At 45.0% G+C, this 22,573-nt stretch overlaps 1 protein-coding gene across 1 annotated transcript in view; it reads left to right on the top strand.

The window, feature by feature from the left end:
* The window catches only part of CYP2U1 (cytochrome P450 family 2 subfamily U member 1), a 203,744-nt gene that overhangs the window by 57,217 nt on the left and 123,954 nt on the right, over nt 1-22,573 (top strand). The window contains exon 2 of the mRNA XM_078676596.1: nt 7,472-8,107. Within this exon, the coding sequence (XP_078532722.1) occupies nt 7,472-8,107 (636 nt within the window). The remainder of the gene's footprint in view (nt 1-7,471; nt 8,108-22,573) is intronic.

Below are 22,573 nucleotides of genomic sequence, written 5' to 3'. Positions count from 1 at the left end.
TGCTGCGGTGCCAAATCACGAATATATCATCAATGTATCTTAGGTACATGATGAAATGTGTGCACCAGAAGTCAGAGTTGTTGATGCAGCTATCCTCAAATTTCAACATGAAGTTGTTGACCTAACTGGGTGACCCAGAAAAACCCATGGATGTACCGCTCTTCTGTAGATAGTAAGTGCCCTTCCATACAAAGTAACTATGGAGCAAGCCGAAATCAAGTACTTCTAGCAGAAAAACTTTAGTGGCCCATACCTCATCCGAGTTGACCAATGCCTATTCCACAGCCTCAATGCCTTCGTCGTGTGGTGTGGATGTATATAGAGAAGCAATATCTGTGGTACAGAGTCACCATTCCTCCGTGTCAACAACTTGTAGGTGCACTAGATGTTTCTAAAAGTCTGTGGTGTCTTGAACATAAGACCTCCACTTCTGAACAAAAGGTTGTAGGAATGTATCAAGATATATTCCGAGAGGTTCATGAATAGACCCACACCCAGAAACAATGGGTCTAAATGAAGGGTCAGTGATGCTTTTGTGGATCTTTGGTAAAATATAGAGGTGTGATGTCCGTGGAAATTCCATCATCAAATAACGCCTGGTATTCTCTTTGATCCGGCCCAATCCAAGGCTCTGTCAAGTATCTGCTTTAAAGTGGCGATGAATGCGATGGAAGGGTCATTCCCTAATGGCATGTAGGTGTGCTTATCAGCAACATGTGATGTTACCTTGTTCTCATAGAAGGTGCGATCCATGACCACTAATGCTCCACCTTTATCTGCAGATTGAAATGTCAAATCCCTGTCTTGAGCTAGCGTGGTGAATGCACCATGCTCCCATTTAGATATTCTTCATAGTGGTATCGCAGAAGCTTATTTGCTGGAAGTCCTTTTTCACCAATGCATCGAACATGTCGAGAGTTTTGTGAGATGTAGGTGCTAAAAATGTGCTCTTCGGCTTGAACTCAAGATATTCAGGTTCCGCTCTTGCAAGGTTGGAAGGTTCAAAGTTATCGAAAAAATAGTGTAAACCGTGGTACTGCAACACCCTCTTGTTGAACATAATGGATGTAGGGACTTAAATATAAACCCCATGGAAATTTATGTCAAAGAGGATCAATCTAGAAAAGTCAACTTTAATAATCACACAATCCACAACACTGACAAAGCCATCTCCGTGCACCATGCCCTAACATGACAGTCAATTGAATATAAGCCAGAGTTTATGGACTGCTAATGAATTTTAGTTTTGCTTATTTTTTCATATGAGCTTGCTATTAAGACGCACAATTAGCAATAAGAGGACAATCAAGGAAGTGATATTGATCAAAAAGCTCCTTCATCAGAAAGATGATTACAGTTCCATTTTGCAGGCCATTTTTGTTGATATATTAGAAAATATAGGGGCACAATTCCACAGGGGTGAATTTGTAGATTTGATTTGTGTTTTTGGAAGCTGACACTCAAATAGTCCTTTTCATTGGGTCAGTATTTCACCAGTGTCTGTGGTCTACGATAGATCTCTGTTCATTCATGGGAAGGAACCATTCACGGAACATGATTTTCTAATAAGATGTATTTTTCTGAAATATCAGGGGTTTGTTGCTCCTGGTCAATTTACCATAAATCCTATCCAGCGACATGGCACTTGTGAAAATTGGAACAATAGGCTCAATGAGGGTACAGGTCAGATATGGCCAGCTGTTTTCCTACAATTCCTGAAACTTTTTCAGGCTCATAGCACAACTTACTGAAGAATTGTTTTACTGCATGTTCTCCAATGGCACGTTCTACAAATTGTGTAGAACATGCCATTGAAGAACGTGCAGTTTCACAATACCTGTATTGACAGTAGAGTTTCCGATTGATTGTGCCTGTTAAATATTCCTCTATGTAGGTAATAGATGTTTTGCTTCTGTGCTATCAGAGATTCACCACATGTTGGATGGACACTACTCTGTGTGTCTGCTTCAGTAACCATGCTTAGCCGCATGCTGGGGTTGGTGAAACTATGGCAGTGTGGGAGACAGCATTCAAGGCGAGAGAGTTAAAGGATCACAAAGAGTGTCGCAACACCAGGATATCATTCTTTTCATTTGGTAAAGTTGGGGCGAAACCAAAGTTAAAAAAGAACCAAAACTGAATTCTAATTCAAAGTTCGCCATGCCTTCAACAATGGGGTGTGTGTTACTTCTGCTAAATCAGCAGTAAAGCGGACCTGAATTGGCAGGATACAATTGCTCCTCATAGAAAAACCTGTGTAAACGAGGGCCTGGATGACATGGAAATAACTGACAATATGGAGGAATTTCCCTGTGATCAGATCTGCTCTTTGAGGCAAGTTTATTGGTATTTTAGGGTGGGTTCACTTGCCGAAGTTGGTGAAAACCCATACAATCATAGCTTTGAGTGTATATACCAAACTGTGCAGTGAGTTTCACACTTTAAACAGCACTCTGAGATTCGCTCCTGTCAATGGCAAAAGTAAAACCTTTATCGGGGAGAAAGAACCTCTAAAGCCATTGAGAGATTGCAAAAGCAAAACCCCCCTTGTGGAAACCAAGATAAATATAGAGTGCAGATGCATTTTAGTCTGGCATTGCCACTCACATTTTATTATTTAAAAATGTGCATGCATTTGAATACCTCTGCGAAGTGGATATACTTATGACTTCCCAGGAGTTAAATCAAGAAAATTAGTTGAAAAGATAACCATGATTTATCTACGTTCTCCTTTTTCAATTTGACCTAATGTTTAGTGGAACGTTCGTGGGCTAAGGAGAAGCTGATGGCTGCATGTTAGAAGGCAGTGAAAAGCTCGAGTAGAAAAAGGCTCGTCCTTGAACTGTTCATTTTGTTGCAGTTTTAATCTGCTGCTTCTCAACAAAATACTAAATAAATTCCACCAAATTATGACATTGTTTGAGGGCCCATGGGAAACTGGATGGGGTACCGATAACTACCGCGGAACGCAGAGAAGATTGATATAATGTTTTGGGTTAAACTTGTGGTTTTTGGAACTCATTATATTGTTTGTAGGACTTCGGATCCTGCCCTTTGCCACGATTAGCTGTGAAAAATCTTTGGTTTGGCCATTTGTGCGCCGTCTATTGGCTACATAGTCAACAAAAATGCAGGTACAAGGTGTTTTCCTCGGCTCACTGTGCTTTCCATAGCTTAGAAGTTGCACCTTTTTTTGTGATCCACCCACACCCGATGTTGTTTTTATCCGAATCATTAGCACCATCTAGGCTACAGTCCTAGGAGTACCAGCATCCAGCCTATCATCCCTCATCAAGTACAGACTCCAGGTCTCAGTAGTGAAAGGGGGCGAAATCATTTTCTATTTGCATTTGAAAGAGAGACTGTTCACGCATCCTTGCAGAGGAGTAAAAGCATGTTTTTGTTTTTATGATTGACTACAAGAAATATAAATATTGGCACGTTTTCCTAAAGGAATTGCAGTGTGAAAATAAGAGTAGCTGGAACAATTACGTTTATAATTTATTTTTATAGTAGGTAAATAATGTGCCTTAGCCAATGCAAGAAGCTGGATGCTTTGCATGCTTGACCTGTAATAGGAAACAATGTAGCAATGGAAACATTAGAGCAAGTAGACTAGTCCTAGAAAGGGGACTAGAACGAGGATTTGTTAAATTCTGATGAGTGAAGCCAGAATTCAAAATGATCTCCACCAGGAGAAACTACGCAGGAGAATGTTTCAGTTTTCTTCATCTTAGGGTTGTTTAATCAAACCGTGTTCTTTTAATCAAACCGTGTTCTTGCTACTAGTTGGGTCAAGCCAGAGTGCATGCGCTGCTCTGCGAGACTTGTTGTGGTGGAGTAGCAGATAGAAGCCCCGCCCACTCTCTGTCCATATTTGCCGTTGGCTTGTGTCATTGTCTGTCCTAAATGCTGGCTTCTGATTCGTCAACAGGCTTGTTAGACCCTCCTTAGTCCTGCTCCTCTTCATCTGTCACCTCCCATGGTGACTGTCCCCTTTACTTTGGTTGTTACACTGTACATGTTATTTAGTCTTTAAGCACTATTTTCTTTATCCTGTTTCTCTTACTACAGGCACCACGTGCTTTTGTGCCTTCTTTACAACCCCGCTCTCCCTCCCGTTGTCCGTGCCGTCTTTACCCCACCCCCTCCCTGCCATTGTCGTGCCTTCTTTACCCCGCCCTCCCTGCCGTTGTCATGCCTTCTTTACCCCCTGCCCTCCCTGTCATTGTCATGCCTTCTTTACCCCCCTTGCCTTGTCGTGCCTTCTTTACCCCATCCCTCCTGTTGTCCGTGCCTAACCCCCCCCAGCCCTCCCCCCCCCCCCCCCCCGGTTGTCCGTGATGCAGAGAAAGATTTGCCTCCAACAGCGCCAAGAATTGGGCTTTAGCCTTCTAGCACCCTAGATAGATAGACAGGCATTTGTGCAGAAGGATGCTCAGGATTCTTGCTGGGTACATGAGTCTTACCTACTGTATGATAATGAATTACACCATTAATGCTCCGCATTGCACAACCTCTTGGTTTGTTTAATATGTTGGGAAGATCGGTGTTTCTCAAATATGTAAGGCGCTCCAACACCTTTTCCTAGAGCCAAAGCGTTACATAAACAGTAAATATAGCGACCATCAAGTCACTCTGGCCTGGCTGCGCCTCCCAGTGACAGGAACTGGTTCGACCTGTCCTTCCCGGGGGAAAGGTCAGAAAGAGGGGTTGGGAGCGAGTTGCCTGAAAACAGTCTGAAGCCCAAATAAACTGCCTGAACGCCAGACAGTGCCAGCAAGTACCTGTTAAGCTGCTTCTACCACACAATCAGGGGCTGCTCCAAAGCCAGCCAAGTTAATCACTGGGAAACTGGCTTTACAGCAGGGACTGTAATAGAAAGGAGGCATAAAACAATAGGAACATGCCTTCAGATCTGACTCTGCCCGGGAGCATGCCCACACCTGACAACTACGCCGGTGTCACCTAGTGAAACTCCGACCGGTCCTAGCTCGTGTTTACCGTATTTTGCATTCAGGGACTTCTAGTTTCATTTTACCATTGTGTTTAGGGCCTTGAAAGCTTTCAGCATCTAAAGCGCTACGGGATAAAAAAAAAATGTGTGCCTTGAGGATAACACGCGATATTGGGCCACTTGGCAACCACGTAAATTAGGACTCTTAGTTGCTAGTTGGGAAATAAAAGGTTCGCTCTCATTTTACTCGCCAAGACACTGTCAAACTAGACGACAAAATCTGGGGTTTGGAGGAAAAGTGCCAAAAGATACAGATGGGAAGTCTAGAGAGATTACAGGTTCATGCAGAATAGTGCGGGTGAAGAGTGACTGTCTCACCAGTTAAACCACTTACCTCTGGTTTGGCGACGGGCCCCCTTCAGAGATCAGTCTGGTAGCTCCTGTCATTTGAAGGAGGAGTCCGATTGTGTGGGCGGATAGTAGCCCTCTTGAGTCTAGCTCATTGAGGACCAGCTGTGAGTATTACTGCTACAGCTCTCCTATGCTGGCTGGACTTTGCTCTCTACAATCCCTATGCCCTGAAGTATATCCAGAGTCCCTTCCTCTCCCCCACACTCACTTGAGCCCCATTGTGTCTTGGGGAAACCCCACGGCCCTCTTCCCTCTTTTAGAACCCTAGGACCTCATATGCTTTCCTCCCCTACCCCCAGCAGGTAAACATCCTAAATCCGGGAGGGAGGGTCCCTTCCCCTCCACTCCCCAGGGCCCGCGTTCCTGGGAGGAGACTTATTACCTTGGACTGTTCCTCCTGTTTGACAAGTAACTTTGTTTTTCTGTTTATTTGTGGTGGGATTTTTGACCCTTTTCATCAGACTGCAAGAGCCCATCAGAGGTGGTAAAAAAAGGAGAACATGGTGCAAAGGATCGGTTTAAAGAGTCCTGGGGCCGGCACTGGAGCAGTTGGTGCTACTGACTGGGGGTGGGGGGTAAACAATATTGAGAAATTACAGACTAAACTTTTGAAGCCAAGATTAGACACATCCACTCAGTAATCCCATGTCATATGTGGCACTTTAAACCTTTCCAACCTTTTATGGCAACAGTACTTTGCATTCTGGCACATGTAGGTTTTCCATTCCCTTTTGTCAGTTTTATACAGCGCGAACATGTCCTGAGAGCATTGACGGGCTTTACACGAGCACCAGATTACAATATACGAGGTCTTTCATTTTAGTAATTTTATTTTACTTATTTTTAGGTCGAACCTAGGGCCAGCGTGCATGCACTATGTGACTAGTTAGGCCGAGCCTAGAGTGAGCGCACATGCGCTGCTCTGCGAGACTTGTAGTGGAGTAGGGAATAGAAGCCCCGCCTACTTTCTGCCCATATTTGCCATTGGCTTGTGTCATTGTCCTAAATCCTAGCTTCTGATTCGTAAATAGGCTTGTTAGTCCCTCTTTTTTTTTTTTTTTCTTCAGAGTTTTATATAGCGCGAACTAGACCCGAACTGAATCAGGTATCAGAGCGCCTTACATAGCACCAGTTACGTTACATGAGGACACGCAAACATCCTTAGTAACGCCTCCTCTTCATTTGTCACCTCCCATGGCAACTGGCCCTTTTACTTTGGTTGTTACAAGGTACGTGTTATTTAGTCTTCAACCCCTTCCATGCATCACGGTGGGCGTGTGCTGATGACGGCTGGGGGCCGTCATGAACCCGCCCACTCATTAAAATGGCCGCACAGGCGCAGAATCGCGGCTGCGCCCAAGGGGTTAAGCACTGTTTTCTTTATCCACTTTCTCTTACTGCAGGCACAACGTGCTTAAGTGCCATCTTTACAACCCTGCCCTCTCGTGCCTTCTTTAACCCCTCCCGCCCTCCCTCCCGTTGTCGTGCCTTCTTTACCCTCCTCCCGTTGTCTGTGCTCCTCCCCCCATCCCGTTGTCCATGATGCTTACGGTTTGCAATGCAATAGATCTCGCATTTACCTGCGTTTGAGCTATTGGCATTTTAAATGACAATGACTTTTATTTATGTTTTGGTTTTTTAAAACATAAATAAAACGCATTGTCATTTACAATGACAAAAGCTGAAACTTGTGTCAATGCGAGAGCTATTTCATTGCAAATGCTTGTTTTTCTTTATCTTTCTGCAATTGTTTTTTTAAAAATAGGAAGACCGTTGGAAATATAGCTTACTGTATTAAATCTAGTTTTTTAATTTGATGCAAGCTTTAAGTGATTGTTATAAACAGGTAAAATGAACAGACTCCTTAGTAATTAGGTCTGCATAATAGAATAGTTTGGAGTGGAAGCTAATAAAGTGTTGGCTAGGCCCAAGAAAATGTGTTTCTTTCATCCAAATCAGAAATCATAATTTAGAATGTCCAGGTATCACCACGTTGTGTAACATTATGTAGTACTGTTTTGTGAATGATTTGACTAAACAGACACAAAGTTGTTTTTGATCTTCATTTTTAATTAACTTTATTATCACTTGTGCTTCTTGCAGGTATTATCTTTGCCCCTTATGGTCCGGTTTGGAGGCAGCAGAGGAAGTTCGCTCACTCAACTCTCCGCCACTTTGGCCTGGGAAAGCTCAGCTTAGAACCTATATTCACTGAAGAATTTAAGTATGTTAAGGAAGAATTACTGAAACGAGGGACAGAAGCTTTCAACCCTTTACCAATCATCAGCAACTCAGTGTCCAACATCATTTGCTCCATAAGCTTTGGTCGACGCTTCAACTATACAGACAAAGAGTTCAAGACCATGCTGAACTTCATGGCCCGCGGCCTAGAGATCAGCGTCAACAGCCACGCCATTCTAAGCAACCTCTGTGGATGGTTATATTATCTTCCTTTTGGACCTTTCAAAGAATTAAGACAAATTGAACTAGACATTACAGCTTTTTTGAAGAGAATTATTGTGCAGCACAGGGAGACGTTGAATGCTGATAACCCCAGAGACTTTATTGACATGTACCTCCTTCACGCGGAGGAGGAGAAGAAGATCAATAGTGAGAGCGTATTCAGTGAAGACTATCTTTTTTATATTATTGGTGACCTCTTCATCGCTGGCACTGACACCACCACCAACACAATTCTTTGGTGCATTCTGTACATGGCTCTCAAGCCTGATATGCAAGGTAAACACATTTTGTTGCCACCTTTGTCATTTCATATTTCTCATATTTTTTTTTATTTTACTTACTTTTAATGCCACAACAACTCTCAAATTTAATGTTTGCAGGTTTATGGCAGCAAGTATATTAGTAAAAGTATGACACTTGTTTGATAACACAATAAGCCCCAAAGGTGCTAATAATTTGCAGCAGTGCCAAGTGAGCATATGCTGTTATGCATGGGTCACAAGTCATTGTACATGCATGCTACATTGCAGCACTTGCATGTTTTCAGTGTATAACGCAAGTGGTGAGTTCCCCATGCACACTTAAGCACAGTGTTCATTTGAAAAGGCTTACTAACAGCAGGCAGTATCCAGTCATAAAGGGGCACAAAATTGTGTTGGTTAACATTCTCACGACCACATATTTGTATCAGCGGCTCCCCTATGCGGCCATGCCACCAAGCCAGCACCCAATTCAAATAAAAAATGCGATGTTTTTTTCTTTTAAACCATTGTTCGGTTGTGGCCTAATTTAAAGTGGTATAATAATGAAAAAGCATTAAAATGCGCGAGTAAGTACTAAAGTCAGCCCTCAGTATTTGTCCTTTGTAAGCCTAGGATTTCTCATGCAAACAAATGCTATGTATTTGAAGCTTGCAGCTCAAGTGGTTCTTCACTGCATGGACTTGCATTGATGTCTGATGCTATGGGCTGTGCAAATATTAGACCAATATATGCCACAATATTGCAAATAGTTTCCTTGTGTATATCTACCCATTCCTTACTCTTATTTTAATCCTGGGAATGAAGATCTAGGCTCCATTCTTTTAGTTCAGGAATACACTTCTCCAGTAAGCTCATTCATTTTTGTGCATGGTATACATACCCTAGACCTTTCCTACCTGAACTTACATATCCAACCTGGCACCTTTCATCTGGAACCCTGATCTTCTGCACATCAGAACCCCAGAGGCGTGGGTATCGTCTCTCCTTTTGATGCAAGCAGATCATAAAGCATTAATGTAACTAGAAACTTACCAGAGTCTTTTACAGGCACCATTTGGTGCATTTTCATAATCATCCAGATTGATATTCAATACTCTCGCTCATTTGGAAGGGCTCCCAGAAATTGATTGTAGAAGGCAGTACTGTAATTTACTGTTCAAGTTTACCCCACCAGAACCCACTCCACTGATGTTCCACATTTAATTCTATTCAAATAAATTGGTTACTTAAGATACCACTGCTTTGTTCCTGTTTGTAAATAAAGGCCATTCTGCATCAAAGTGCATCTTACACTGCCCCCAACGCTCTAGAGGCTTTCTTTACTATCAACTAGTTATTCCATCATTCTCAGTAGCCTAGTTTCCACTTGTATTTTTATTTTTTCGGAGTTTTAAATAGCACGAACTAGAACCGAACCGAACCGAATCAGTTATCAGAGCGCTTTACATAGCACCAGTTACGTTACATGAGGACACACTTTCATTTTTTAGGCACGGGGAGATTAAGTGATTTGCCCAGAATCACAGGGGGTTTTTGGCATCGTTACCGAGACTCGAACCCAGATCCCCAGGTCCGAGGTCGAGCGCCTTAGCCGTTAGGCCAACCCCTCTCCCCTCCCCATTTTTGCCCCAAGAGTCTTCTGTGGGCAGTTCTTCAGTTTCAGAACATGCAAAAACACAAAGTTATAAGATTGTAGAAAATGTGCTTTTCAGTATTCACTATCACAGTCACTAACATTATCAGAGTTTTCTAATCTTCACCTCATTTATGAACAAATTCTCAGAGTTGGGGTGTACTTGACTTGAAAAAATTCTGCCCATCCATATTTTGGTGTAATTCAAGAGTCGTCTAATTCATCTAACGTGTGGGGTGTGTGTGTGTGTGTGTGTGTGTATATACATGACACTGACGAAGGCAAAGGCTGAAACGCGTCTGTTTTATTGTTTGCGCAATAAACCTAAGTGAGGTTTAAACTAACGTGAGTGCTGGTCCGGTCATTCATTTGGCAGTGGAGCGAAATATATATATATATATATATATATATATATATATATATATATATATATATATATATCAAACAGGAAAACCTCTACTCCCCATCAGGAAAAGAGCACGCCCACGAGGACCATTTGGGTTAAGGCCTTTTTTATTAAATAAGCTTCCTCCAACCCAGCATAGATACGCGTTTCAGCTGACGCAGCAGCCTTCTTCATATATATACAAAATGTCTTTCTTCATTACCAATACTGTTGGAAGAGTGGATTTAGAGACCTGGCTATCTAAAATAACTTTGTTTCGTATTGTAGGCTTTTACAAACTATTTACAACAACCAGGGCGAATCTGGGGGACAAAAGTGATCCCCATTGGCAAGCATATTGTTAGCATTCTGTGTTTTTCTTGAGGGCCTGTGTGTGGAAACACTGCCTCTGTGTGTTTTTCTGAGCTGTCCAGAATGGCATTTGCTCACGTTTAATGGACATTCTACCCATAATTGCATTCAGTGTTTGCGGAGTTATTTTAGAAGCAGTTCCTTGAATTTGTCCTGCTGGTGTAACCCTTGTTGGTTGTAGTGTGAGTGTTCTCATAACAAACTGTGTCCGATTTCTCTAGAGTTTTATTATTTATTTGTGAAGTGGACGTTAGTCTGCTATTGGCATTGTGTCAATGTGTGGATGCTGTGTGTAAGCCGCTAGGACCGGCCAAGTGGCTCTATCCCTGCCGAGCGGACGGACTCTTACTTTATCTGTTGTATGTGGGAGGGTGCCTTTAAATCAGTTTATGTGCTCCTGGTAGGTGAGTAGAACTTCAATGTCCTCCTAGGGACAATATTCATCAACTTGATGGCGTTCACGTTGATGGGAATTCATTGGCTGATAAAGTAGCCAAGGCAACAGTGCAAACTGCTGCTGTAGCTGCAGTCTCTCGTTCTAGCACGAGAATAGACAGTCAGATCATGGTAGCTGTCGTTGCTTCTGACAAAAACAGCTCAGCCGTGCCAAAATGCTTTCCATTCAAGTATTCCTACTAAGTTAGATGTACAAAATATTCTGTTATGCACAAATTTCAGGAGTGGGGGATGGAGTAATACCAAACCTGGATTGCAGATTAGGTTTAATTCTAGCTGCATATGAGGGTACGGGTTCTGCACATGCAGAGATTACCGCATACAGTTTCATTACTGAAACAACGCTATTAGTAGCCAGGTTTAACAAAGCAGACAAAAGCATTTGTCCTTAAGTGCGACATCTGTCAGCAGATGAAGGGTTCCACCGTAGCATGTCCGGCGCAAACACCACTAATATCGGAATGAATAACATGCCAAGAAGTTCCTTAGGGGGCCTCACCCCTTACGAAGTCCTATTTGGGATGAGAATGTGGGTACCTAACCTCGATTGTGGCAGCACAGTGGCGGATGAAAATTCATTTGACATTGATAACCATTTGGCTATTTAACAGGAACTCAATGAATTCTGGGAACTACAAAGCAACATCCAAGTAAAACACACCGCCACTGGGGAAGTTAAAACAGTAACTGCAAGACTCGCCTGGATCCCAAAAGTCGGGGATCTGGACAGAGAAAAATTGTGGATAAGAAAGAATTTGGGCCATCATGCAGAAGGACTGTACTTGGCCTGGCTTTCGAAGGAACAAGAACAGTACTTCTTCCTCCTCTTGCCATCATGAAAGAAAATAGATTTTTCTCCATTGATCATGATCAAACCACACTATGGGGCCAGTACTGAATAGCAGGCTGTGTGGGCTCTTAGGTAGCCGCCGACCTTCTCTCGCTACCATACAGGAGGTTCAGACAGAAAGACTGATAACATTTGAAGAGTCTACTATACGTAGTAATGAAGTGACCAACAATGAAATGGGACTCGTTCTTATTGAAATTGAACATCATCAAAATACAAATGAAATATAAATATCAATTCGGCCTTCCACCAACATCTACATTAATATGCCTCTACAGGAGACATCTGCAAGTTCAACAAAACCTGCTGAGCTACCAAAGATAGATCGCACTGCATTTGGCTACTTCATCGATTTTGACACTTTTTCTCTGGAATCAAGTGAACCTGATTCACTGTCATCTCCCGTTTCCCGCTAAAAACAACTTCATCATTTCTGCATTTGTCTGAAAAAGACATACCTAGTCTCACCATGGCTACAGCTCTGGATAATGACTGGAATACTGTTCCTACTCTTCTGGATAGGTTTAGCGACTGTCTTTTTCTTGCTCGTGAATGTACACTATCTCCCAGAACGCTCTTTAGTATCAAATGTGAGCTTGGTACTGAAACCTCATACGTCATCCCATCTTGAACAGAGAGACCTGTCCTATGAGAACATTACAGCAGTTCCAGTTCCTAACGGAACAGTTTGGGACGGAGTTTCATATGATGTATTTGTTCCCACTGAATTTTTGAAAATACTACATGTATTAAAAAATTCTTTACATGAAATCATCACCTCCAGAAATTCTCTGATGATTGGGATTTTAAAACTGTAAATAGTATGCTGTCTGATTTAGAACTGTCTGCAGCATTTACGAAAAAGGAACTTTTTGATGTTCATCTGATTTTGACATCATGTATTGTTACTAACGTTATGTTCATAATTTTTTGCAAAAAACGAGTGCACCACGTAAGGTTTTCACATACCACCAATAGGAACATTGCCCAACACCACCGAAAGGTAGTTCACAAAAGTTTGCACAAAAGTTGGCTTATTTTTCAGCAGATTCACGCTCAAAGTATAATAAGCTTGCACCTACATCTGCAAAGAAAAGTATTCTTACGAACACAAAACAGATATACTCTGCATCCTTTATTACCCAACTGTCTGAACAGGTTTTCGACTTATGGAAAGACACTATAGACATAAAATCAGTTTGGGGTATTAAGGAATGGCAGGTTCAGGGAACTGAGGCACTGGTTAAAGCATGCCTCATACCACAACAAATTATTTTCCTGAACGACACGGTGCAACAGACTTCCTGTCTTGGGTTTGCCAAGTTTAAGGACTTGAACACACCTCGTATTCCCTTGCTTTTACACTTGGAGGGATGGCAAAACTATACAGAAAATGGTGAGGGTACACTAGATGACATCATGCATGGCGTTTCATACAATTCAAGAGACCCCAATTGAAAGGGATGGGTGGTCAAAACAAGTAGGTGTCAGTTAAGATTCTGGGACACCACCAAAGGGTTTAATATTCATAGGCCTGACTTACGCTATGTACAACAAGAACATCCGAGGGTGGTGACATAATACAGTGTTGGGACTTTATGCCTAGATTGGCTATGAATCTCCACACTGTCACAGGCGAAACAACACTTGTCCTTACTCTCAGACGACATGGATCTTAGGGATTTTTTGCTATGTCCCTGAAAGCCACATCCAAAACGCTTCTTATACGCTGTTTAAAATGAAATTTGGAAAATCATTAGGAAGCTGCGGAGAGATTGCATGAAATTGATAGAGTTAAGTTAGAAATGGCTTTGGCTGTGGTTGACAATGGTATGACAACAATGACATCCAGGATTTATTCACTGTGCATATAGATATAATGGAACAGGATCTGTCCATCTTAGAACAGGACAGTCACAGTTACGATCCATTCTAATATTAAGCTAGACGCTACAATCATTGCACTCTGATCATGTGTCCTGGCTATATATTAGCAGTACGTCTCTATTCTCCGAATATAATCTATCAGCGAGACAGACGATAAAGGCACAAAGAGATGCAAAATATACAATGCAGTACATTGAAAAATTATGCCAATTACCTTTCACCATGGCAGAATCACCGTCCACAGAATGGTTAATTCATGGCCATATAACATTGCCAGTAACAACTTTCTAATTTCAATATTGCTTAGAATACCACCAGGTAATCAGATACGAAGATTCATCCTTGAATCCTGGGAATGACTGTATAGATCTAGATGCTGTAATGGGGACACAGAAGTGTTTCTCAGCTGGCTGTATTGACTGCAACACTTCATTAAGTGGATCTCTACTTTGCCAGGGTATTGCTTCATGGGCCTGCAACTGTTCAGTTGAAAACCTTATCTGTCATTTAAAGGGTTCACCAGCTGCCATGATTAATCCTGTGTTCAGGCTGCTCTATAATGGGAGTTACTTAATGCTGAATGATCTTAATTGTTGTGGGATGCTTCCAGGCATCACATATCTAGTCACAGTAAGTTCCAGGGTTACTTGTCGTCTGCAAGTATTGTTTCCACTGACTCACACAGTCAGGGAGGCGCTGTTATGGCCTTAGTTGAATGTTTACTTTACACGATTTGATACTCTGAGCCGAATGAAATGAATGCTTTTACAGAAGTATGTGCCCTTAACCTCAACCCAAGAGACTTTTGATCTTCCGGTTGCAATGTCCTCAGCTGAGATACAGGCACAGGTACGAACTAACTGTCCTTTCCATTTAAGAGAAATGGAACAGCGTATCTTTAACATGTCTGATACAAAGGGTATAGTACACCTATTTAAGACCATAGGTTCTGGACTGTTAAGCACCTTTCAGACAGTCTTTGGAGGGATTCCAACCTTTATACACTCTGTATTTGAGAGCATTTTTAGAGGGCTTCTGCTAATCCTGCTACTGGTAGTGGAAATCCTGATTTAAAATTTTCTGCTACACAATGGACGTCCCAGTCACCAAGGAGATGGAAAAAACGCTCTTGGTGCGACGTAACCATGATCGTATGGTACTCCATCTGGGCACACCTCGACTTCGGTAGCTCAGTGAGTCTTGGTGCCTATCATTCAGACCAGTCTGGATTGACTGTGTTTTTTGCCCGTTCTCCGCTGCCTCTTCTGCAGACAAGAATGCGTGTTGGACCTCTGCCTAACACTTCCAGCGGTTGCGCTTCTGAACGTGGATGTATTGCTGCACCCGTTAAAGGCCCACGGAGTGTCCTCAGCATATTCCCATGTTGATGTTGGCATTCTTAGAGTGACCATGGGATGATTCAGCTCCTGTTGGATTGGCATCGGCTCTACTACAGGCACACAGCCTTTGGCTGTTTTGAATGCTTTCTCAGCATCGGCTGTGGAACTGAAGTAGATCACCTTTGCTCGATTGACCTGCTCTGGGTTGTGTTACAGGGACTGTCATCTGCGAAGGCAAGCAGCAGTAATGTTGCATCACCCACACAGGACACATAAACATTTTGCTCTCCGTGTGCTGGGAACAATTCTGCCTTTTTTCCAAAACAACCAAAATTAGATTTTTTTTTTCTTTCTATACTGTTACTGAGCACCATGGCTTTCAGATGCTCTCAGTTGGTCACACTATATATATGAACTTATTTTTTTTTTCACAACAGATTTTTATTGATTGAATTAGGCAGAGCAATAAATGTGGCAGCCCACAGTCAGGAGAAACCACCAGGCATGTTGATACAATTTACATCACAAGGCCAGAGTCAAATCAAGCATTATAGTTAAACACGAACAATAAGAACTTCCCCCCTCACCCCTACCCCCCGAACTCCCACCACCCATTTTCCTGTTCCCTCCCTGTTATCCCTCCCTAACCCTGTGCACGTGTGTAGAAGGAGCAACAGTGTTCGGTCATGGTGTGGCAGATATGACGCAGTTCACAGGCCCAATTGAAGGTGCATGCCTAGGGATCCTCCTCAGGTTCCACTGGGGGATCTAGTGTCAATTCCCTATATTCAGCCCACCTCTTCCATATCTTGAAGTGCTTGCGGGGGCACCCTCTGGCTTCGAATATTGGCAGTTCCAGACCCATACAAAAGTCCAATCCGGCTCTCCATGCACACAAAGGAGGGGCCCTCTCGTCCTTCCAAGCACGTGCCAAATCCCTTTTGGCCAGTACCAGTCCCAATAGCAATAAGTGGCATTTATATACGTTCCCACCAACCCCCTCAAGGATGTGAAGTAGCCCCAGGCGATGAGTGCGTGGGAGTTCCCAATCCAGTACTTCAGACAGGCAATTCCACACACCCCTCCAGAAGCCAGCTATTCCTGGGCACAACCACACAGTATGGAGCAGCGTACCCACCCCCGCCCCACAGCGCAAACATTCCGGCGATTCAATCAGTCCTGCCTTTCACAGCCGCTCACGGGTGTAGTAAGCCCAGTGAAGAATTTTGAATTGGATTAACCTGAGCCGTATTGCGATGGCAGTCCCCCGCGGGGACTCCAGGGCCTCCCGCCAATCATCCTCATCCATGGGGCCAATGTCAGCCTCCCAGGCCATCCGCAGGGGAAGAAGGGTAGGGAAGCAGTGAGTGACCATCGTTTGGTATATACAGGATACCTTTTTATCCCCGAGGTCGCCCATGAACACCTTCGCCTCCAGTGGGCTAAATTCAGGAAGTGAGTCTAGATTGGCAATGCTGGGCGCCAGTGCATGTCTAAGCTGCAGATAGCGAAAGAACTGAGTCCGGGGCATGTGGAATTCTGCGCTGAGCTCCTGGAACGATTTGAGTGTAACTCCGGACATCACATGTCCCAGCAACGAGATCCCAATTGTGTCCCAGCCGTCAAATCCTGGCAGTGAGGCAAGTTCGGGGAGTCGTCCATTATGCCACAGCGGTGTTTCTGCAGTTAGTCTACCCCACCAGCCCATGCGACGTAACGCCTGTCGCCATACAACGAAGACAGTTTTCGTAACTCTAGACAATGTCCGCCGCAGCCGGGCTGAGTAGAGGAGCGTATTATCGCCCATCAATGCGCGCTCTAGAGCATAAGCCGGATCACCACTGTCGCTGTACCACCAGTCATTTAGGATGAGCAGGTGGGAAGCTTGATAATAAGACAGAAGGTCCGAGGTGGCAAGCCCTCCGCAATACGTAGATAAGAAGCAAGTACGCAGCGCCACTCTGGCAGCCCCCCCAGCCCACAGGAAGCATCCCAGGACAGAGTTGACCTGCCGAAACCACTGGGGTGCGATGGGGTGGGGATAATTCTGCAGCTGGTATAGGAGGCGAGGAAGCGCAACCATCTTGAAAATCGCGGACCGACCAAAGATATTGAGGGGCATCCGAGACCACGTTTTCACATCTGCTTGAACTCGCTCCCAAACAGGCAGTACGGTGCGTTCCCATGTAAGGCTCACCGATTCCGACAGGAACACCCCCAGATACTTCAAACCGCCAGCTGCTACCTGCAGTTCCGATGTCCAGGGGTCCGTCACAGCACCACCCCCAAGGACCCACAGGGTAGATTTGCGGAGGTTCAGGTAAAGGCCCGAGACCTCCCCAAATACCCGCATTATTTCCAACACCCGCGGCCCTGAGCGTCGCAGGTCAGTAAGAAAGAATAGGACATCGTCCGCGTACAACGCGATTCTATCAGAGAGGTCCCCGGTCCACACAAAGCCTCACATCTGTGCATCTATGCACACCCAAGCGGCCAGAGGCTCCATGGCAAGGGCAAACAAGTAAGGGGATAGAGGACACCCCTGCCGGGTTCCTCGTCCAATGCGAAAGGTCTCTGACACCGCCCCCGCGACTCGCACCGCAGCCGTGATATCAGTATAGAGCAGCTTGATATATGACAGAAATATCGGGCCCAGATTGAGGCGGGGCAGGAGCGCAAAAAGATATGTCCAGCTCACCGAGTCAAAGGCTTTATTTATGTCAGCTAGCAACAAAGCCGCCTGCTCACCCGTGGCCCCCATCGCATCCACCGCGGCCCATGCGTGCCGGATATTACGACGCGTTGCCCTGCGAGGCATGAAGCCAGCCTGGTCCGCGTGGACCAGGTCAGTTATATAAGGGAGCAACCGATTCGCCAGGGCCTTTGCCAGTATCTTAGCCTCTACATTAAGTAAGGAAATGGGGCGATAGGAGTCATGTTTATCTGGGGGCCTACCTGGTTTCTGAAAGACCACTACTTCGGCATGGCGCCAATCCGGGGGCAGCTTGCCCCGAGCACGCGCCGTTTCAAGTGCACGACGGTAGTGGGATCCTAGTTGTACATGAAATTTCTTGTAAAACTCACACGGGTAGCCACTCGGCCCGGGGGCCTTACCTACATTGAGCTGTCCCAGGGCCTCCCCCAGTTCCTCCGCCATAAGGGGAGCATCCAGGGCCCTCTTGGTCTCATCCGACACCGCTTTAGGCGGTAAATCGTCTATGAATTTAGCTACTTCGTCAACAGATAAACGGTCACACGGGGCATATTGTGTCGTGAAGTAGCTAGCAAAGCTCGCCGCCAATTTGTTCGGGTCAGTAATAACCACCCCGTCGTCAGCAGTAAGGCCCGGCAGCGTGATGGGTTGAAGGCTACGTTGACAAAGTCTATGGAGTAGTGTGCACGATTTATCTCCCCACTGGTATATTCTACTCCGCGTGGCCAGCCACGCCTGTTTGGCCTCATCCATTAAGACCGACGCATAGGATTGCTGTGCCTGGAGAAGCAGACGTATTCCGACTTCATCTCTTCCTCCTCGACTCTGCTGCTCTAGAGTTTCTACCAGCGCGGCCGCCGCCGTTATTGTCTCTCGACGCCCACGACAGGCCGCAGTACACCACGCAATGTCCACCCCCCGTATAGTGGGTTTCAAGGCCTCCCATACCACCACTGCGTCGACGTCATTTACCAGGTTTTCTCGCCAATAGTGGTCTATAGCCTCCCGAAGATGTTTGATATAGCCAGGCTGCTGGAGATGCCACGAGGACATCCTCCACCTGAAGGGTTGACGTTTTCTAAGGAGTTCCACCCTAACCAACACTGGGGAATGATCGGACAGTCCCCACGGTAAGATCTCTGCCGCTCGCACCCTGCACATGCATACTCTGGGCACAAACACATAATCCAATCGTGAGAAGGAGCCATGCACTGCAGACACAAATGTGTACTCGCGCGCTGTAGGGTGTATGTGTCGCCATGCATCCACCCAGCCCATTCCTTCACTCATAGCATGCAGCCTAGTAGGGGGGGGGGAGGGGCTGGCCCAAGCATCTCCTGACGCCTCTGACGGTCCATACATACATCCATTACCTCATTCCAGTCCCCCCCAACTACCGCCAGGGACTCCGGGATGTCCTCCCGCACTGTGAACAGCCTCTCAGCCAGGGCCCACTGCAGAGGGGGGGGGGGGCATAGACACTCCCAAAGACCACGGGCTCCGTGCCCACCATTCCCTTGACAAAGAGATAGCGACCCTGCGGGTCCACCCACTGCTTCTCATGGACGTAGGCCACCCTGCGATGAATTAAAATAGCTACCCCTCTGGACCCCCTGGAAAATCCGGCGTGGAAAACCTGATGATAACCAAACCTCTGCAGACTGAGCACCTTTGATCCCATCATGTGAGTTTCTTGGAGCAAGAGCACATCAGCGACCTCCCTCTTTCCCCAGCGTAAGACTGCCCCACGTTTAACCTTGTCCAGCATCCCCCTAACATTCCATGTAATTACTCGCAGGGACTCCTCAGGGAGTCTATGTAACGCATTAGCCATAATCAAGGGGGACCCACCAAGGAGGCCCTCTGTGCCAACACCACCCATTGCGCACCAACATCAGCATCATTGTAACTAACACGTGCATCCCCCCCACCTACCCCAGGACCCAAATACAACAAGAAAGGCAACATCCGCTTTTTCCCATACCCCCCCAAACCCCCCCTCCTCAACCGTTCCCTTCCCCGCTACCCCCACCCCACCTCTCCCCCCCCCTATACCTCATGGAACTATGAAGTACCTGTCGCGGCATGGGCAACCCCGAGCCCAAAACGGAGGGCCCAAGACCAACCATGCCAATGGATCCCAACACCCCGAAACCCAGTAGTCACATCCCCCCTCCCCTAACAACTCCCACCTTAGTAGGAGAGTGGCAGCCCCTAATAGGTCGTCCACGAGCCACACTCCATCACCCCACTCATGGTCAATAACTCAGTCTCGAATTGACGCTGAGGCATCAACAATGCATCCAGTTCGCCGGGTCTCAACCGCACTGTCCCCAGCCAACGGGAACTACACCACCAAACAGGGAGCACAGAGTACCTGAGACCCTCAGTGATCTTTCCCAGATTGGTCTGAGTCCTCAGCTCTGCCGCTGTCTATGAACTTATTTTTAAGTACTTATTGGGCTTTTAACATATATAAAGGATTTATAGCATTTGAGGCACTTTTTATATACTTTTAGACATTCTTATTCTGAACATTTTTTAACAATGTTTTACGATTGCTTAGAAGGACATTCACCTTTTTTAGGATGTCGTCTGGTCGGATGAGGAGTGGGTGTTATGTTTTGTAGGCCTGGGTAGTCACCTAACCTTTCACCTACATTTTCCTTGCCATTGTACTACATAATGGTTTCTGGTATTGACCTTTTACCTAGTTAGGTGCTGCAGAAAATGTTGTGTGGCTTTCCCAGAAAACTAGCCTCATTTATTATGCATGAGGATTCTCAGAACCACAGCAGGATTACCATCTTCTGCATAATAACTATGTATAAGGGTCATTCATCCCTATCGTCATCCTCGACCGACATGACATAGCAAGGTTGAACCCCTGAGGGTACCTTTTGGGTATATAAACACCATATCTTTGCTGGGGCGGGTAGAGGAGAAAAAGACTTCCATGCTGACACACGGATGTGAAACGCTGAGGTTCCTGCACGCAGACACTCCAGCACGCAGTAGTCTGACATCCCTCCATCTCAAGACCAAGATGGGTTCCTTCATACTCTCACATCAGGTAATGAGTTGGATTCATCCTAGGGGGATTCTTGGCTCTACACCTACATACATGCTAGGTACACTTAGGTACATCTAGTTAGGGCTGCATCGTAGGAGTTCGCATTATTACTGTCATGCATTTATATACCTGTGTATATCCATTGTTTTAGCACTATGTTGGAAATCTACCATCCATTTACTCTGTTGATGCGTATAATCGTTTATATCTTTTTCTGTCTTATGGTTGTTTCAGCACACGTATTTTACACTAGAATGACGCTGGTTCAATAAATGCTTATTGAAAACGTCCCCATCATTTATTCTGTGTATCTCTTTGAGACAAAGTGAGCACGAGTGACTGAACGAAAAATACTGTACTGTTTCCACGATCCCTGAGGGGTCAGGGTTGTCCGGTTCGATAGTTGCCAGAAACTATTCTCTACTTGGTAAGAGGGGTTCATAGTGGCACTGTGAGCTAGCTGGTATACAGGCGAACATACCCGGTGGGGGTGTCTGGAATCAGTCTGGACACCTATCCCACAGTTTATGTTGTCTAAACGCACAGATCCTATATAAATGTATCGGAACTACACAACAAGATCACTGCCTGTCAAAAACGCGAACTTGTGCACTTTTTTATTTTTATTTTTCAAAGGGTGGCGCATGGACGCATTGTTTGCTGAAAGTGCAGAGTACCCTTTGTGGTTTTGGTTAGGGAAAGAAGAATGGGAGGCATCTGAGAGCTTGTGAGTAAAATGTTTAAAAGGAGTCAGATGATTCCTCCAACCTCAGACAAGTCTACTGAACATATACGGATGTATGGAGAAACAGACCATAAATTAATGGCTGAGGAATGTTTCATACTGATTGCTACGCTACGAGTATTTGTATAGTGTCCTTATTGTATTTATATGCTGTCAAGGCGCTATCTGTTTTTTTGTAATCTTAGTTTACCTAGATCTATCATAAAACAACGTGGTCGTCTGGTTTGAGAAGTGTAGCTGGCTTATGTTTGCACAATTATGGAAATAATTTTCCTTTCGACTATCATCAAATAAGATGCCAGAAAAATTGTTTCGAGTTCTGCCCCCCCCCCCCCAACAAAAATAAATGTAACTTGTCTGTAAGCACCAGGTGCGTTTTGCCAGTCGGTTTTACTTCTCCCTTCTATAAAATACTGCCCAGGATGAAACGAAAAAAGGTAACTCTTTTCCACTTCAATGGGCAGTAGAAAAAGTGGCACGTGCTTGTCTGAGAGTTCATTTGCTCCCTGGAAACATCTGAGTGCAATTGCACTCACCTGTGCTCTGGGGAGTTTTCACAAACACTGCATCCTTTACGCCAAGATGGATCCCACTGCAGGGCCCTGGGAGAAATGGTGCACAGAGCTTCACCTCACAAGAGGCTGGCCTTTAGAGCAGGTATCAGTGTGTTTTCAGAATGTTTTAATCAGGAATCAGTCTGTTCAGGCAACTGTGTTCTTTGTTGGTACAGGCACCCTTGAACAGGGGGAGGAGTTGGTATGTTTAAGGAAGGGATTGCTCCACCCCCCCCCCCCTTCTCGTGCATGTTCATGCAGGAATGTATGCCGGGCACCAGGTCTTCAGAAGAGTTTTGACAACAGTGTTGCTGAAGGCTCTGTACTGCGAGAAGTAAATATTAAAATGTTTAGTTGCTTCTGTATTAGAATCCTGTGTCACCCGTGTCACCCACTTTGTGTGATGATGAGAAATGATTCACAACTCTATCTTCTACTTTCCACAATTGTAAACAGTTGGTGCCATGTTCG

This window comes from Lissotriton helveticus, chromosome 2_1, assembly GCF_964261635.1.
Source record: "Lissotriton helveticus chromosome 2_1, aLisHel1.1, whole genome shotgun sequence".
NCBI classification, from domain to species: Eukaryota; Metazoa; Chordata; class Amphibia; order Caudata; family Salamandridae; genus Lissotriton; species Lissotriton helveticus.
Note: the sequence above shows the minus strand (reverse complement) of the source record. Positions and strands in the feature narration are given on the sequence as shown.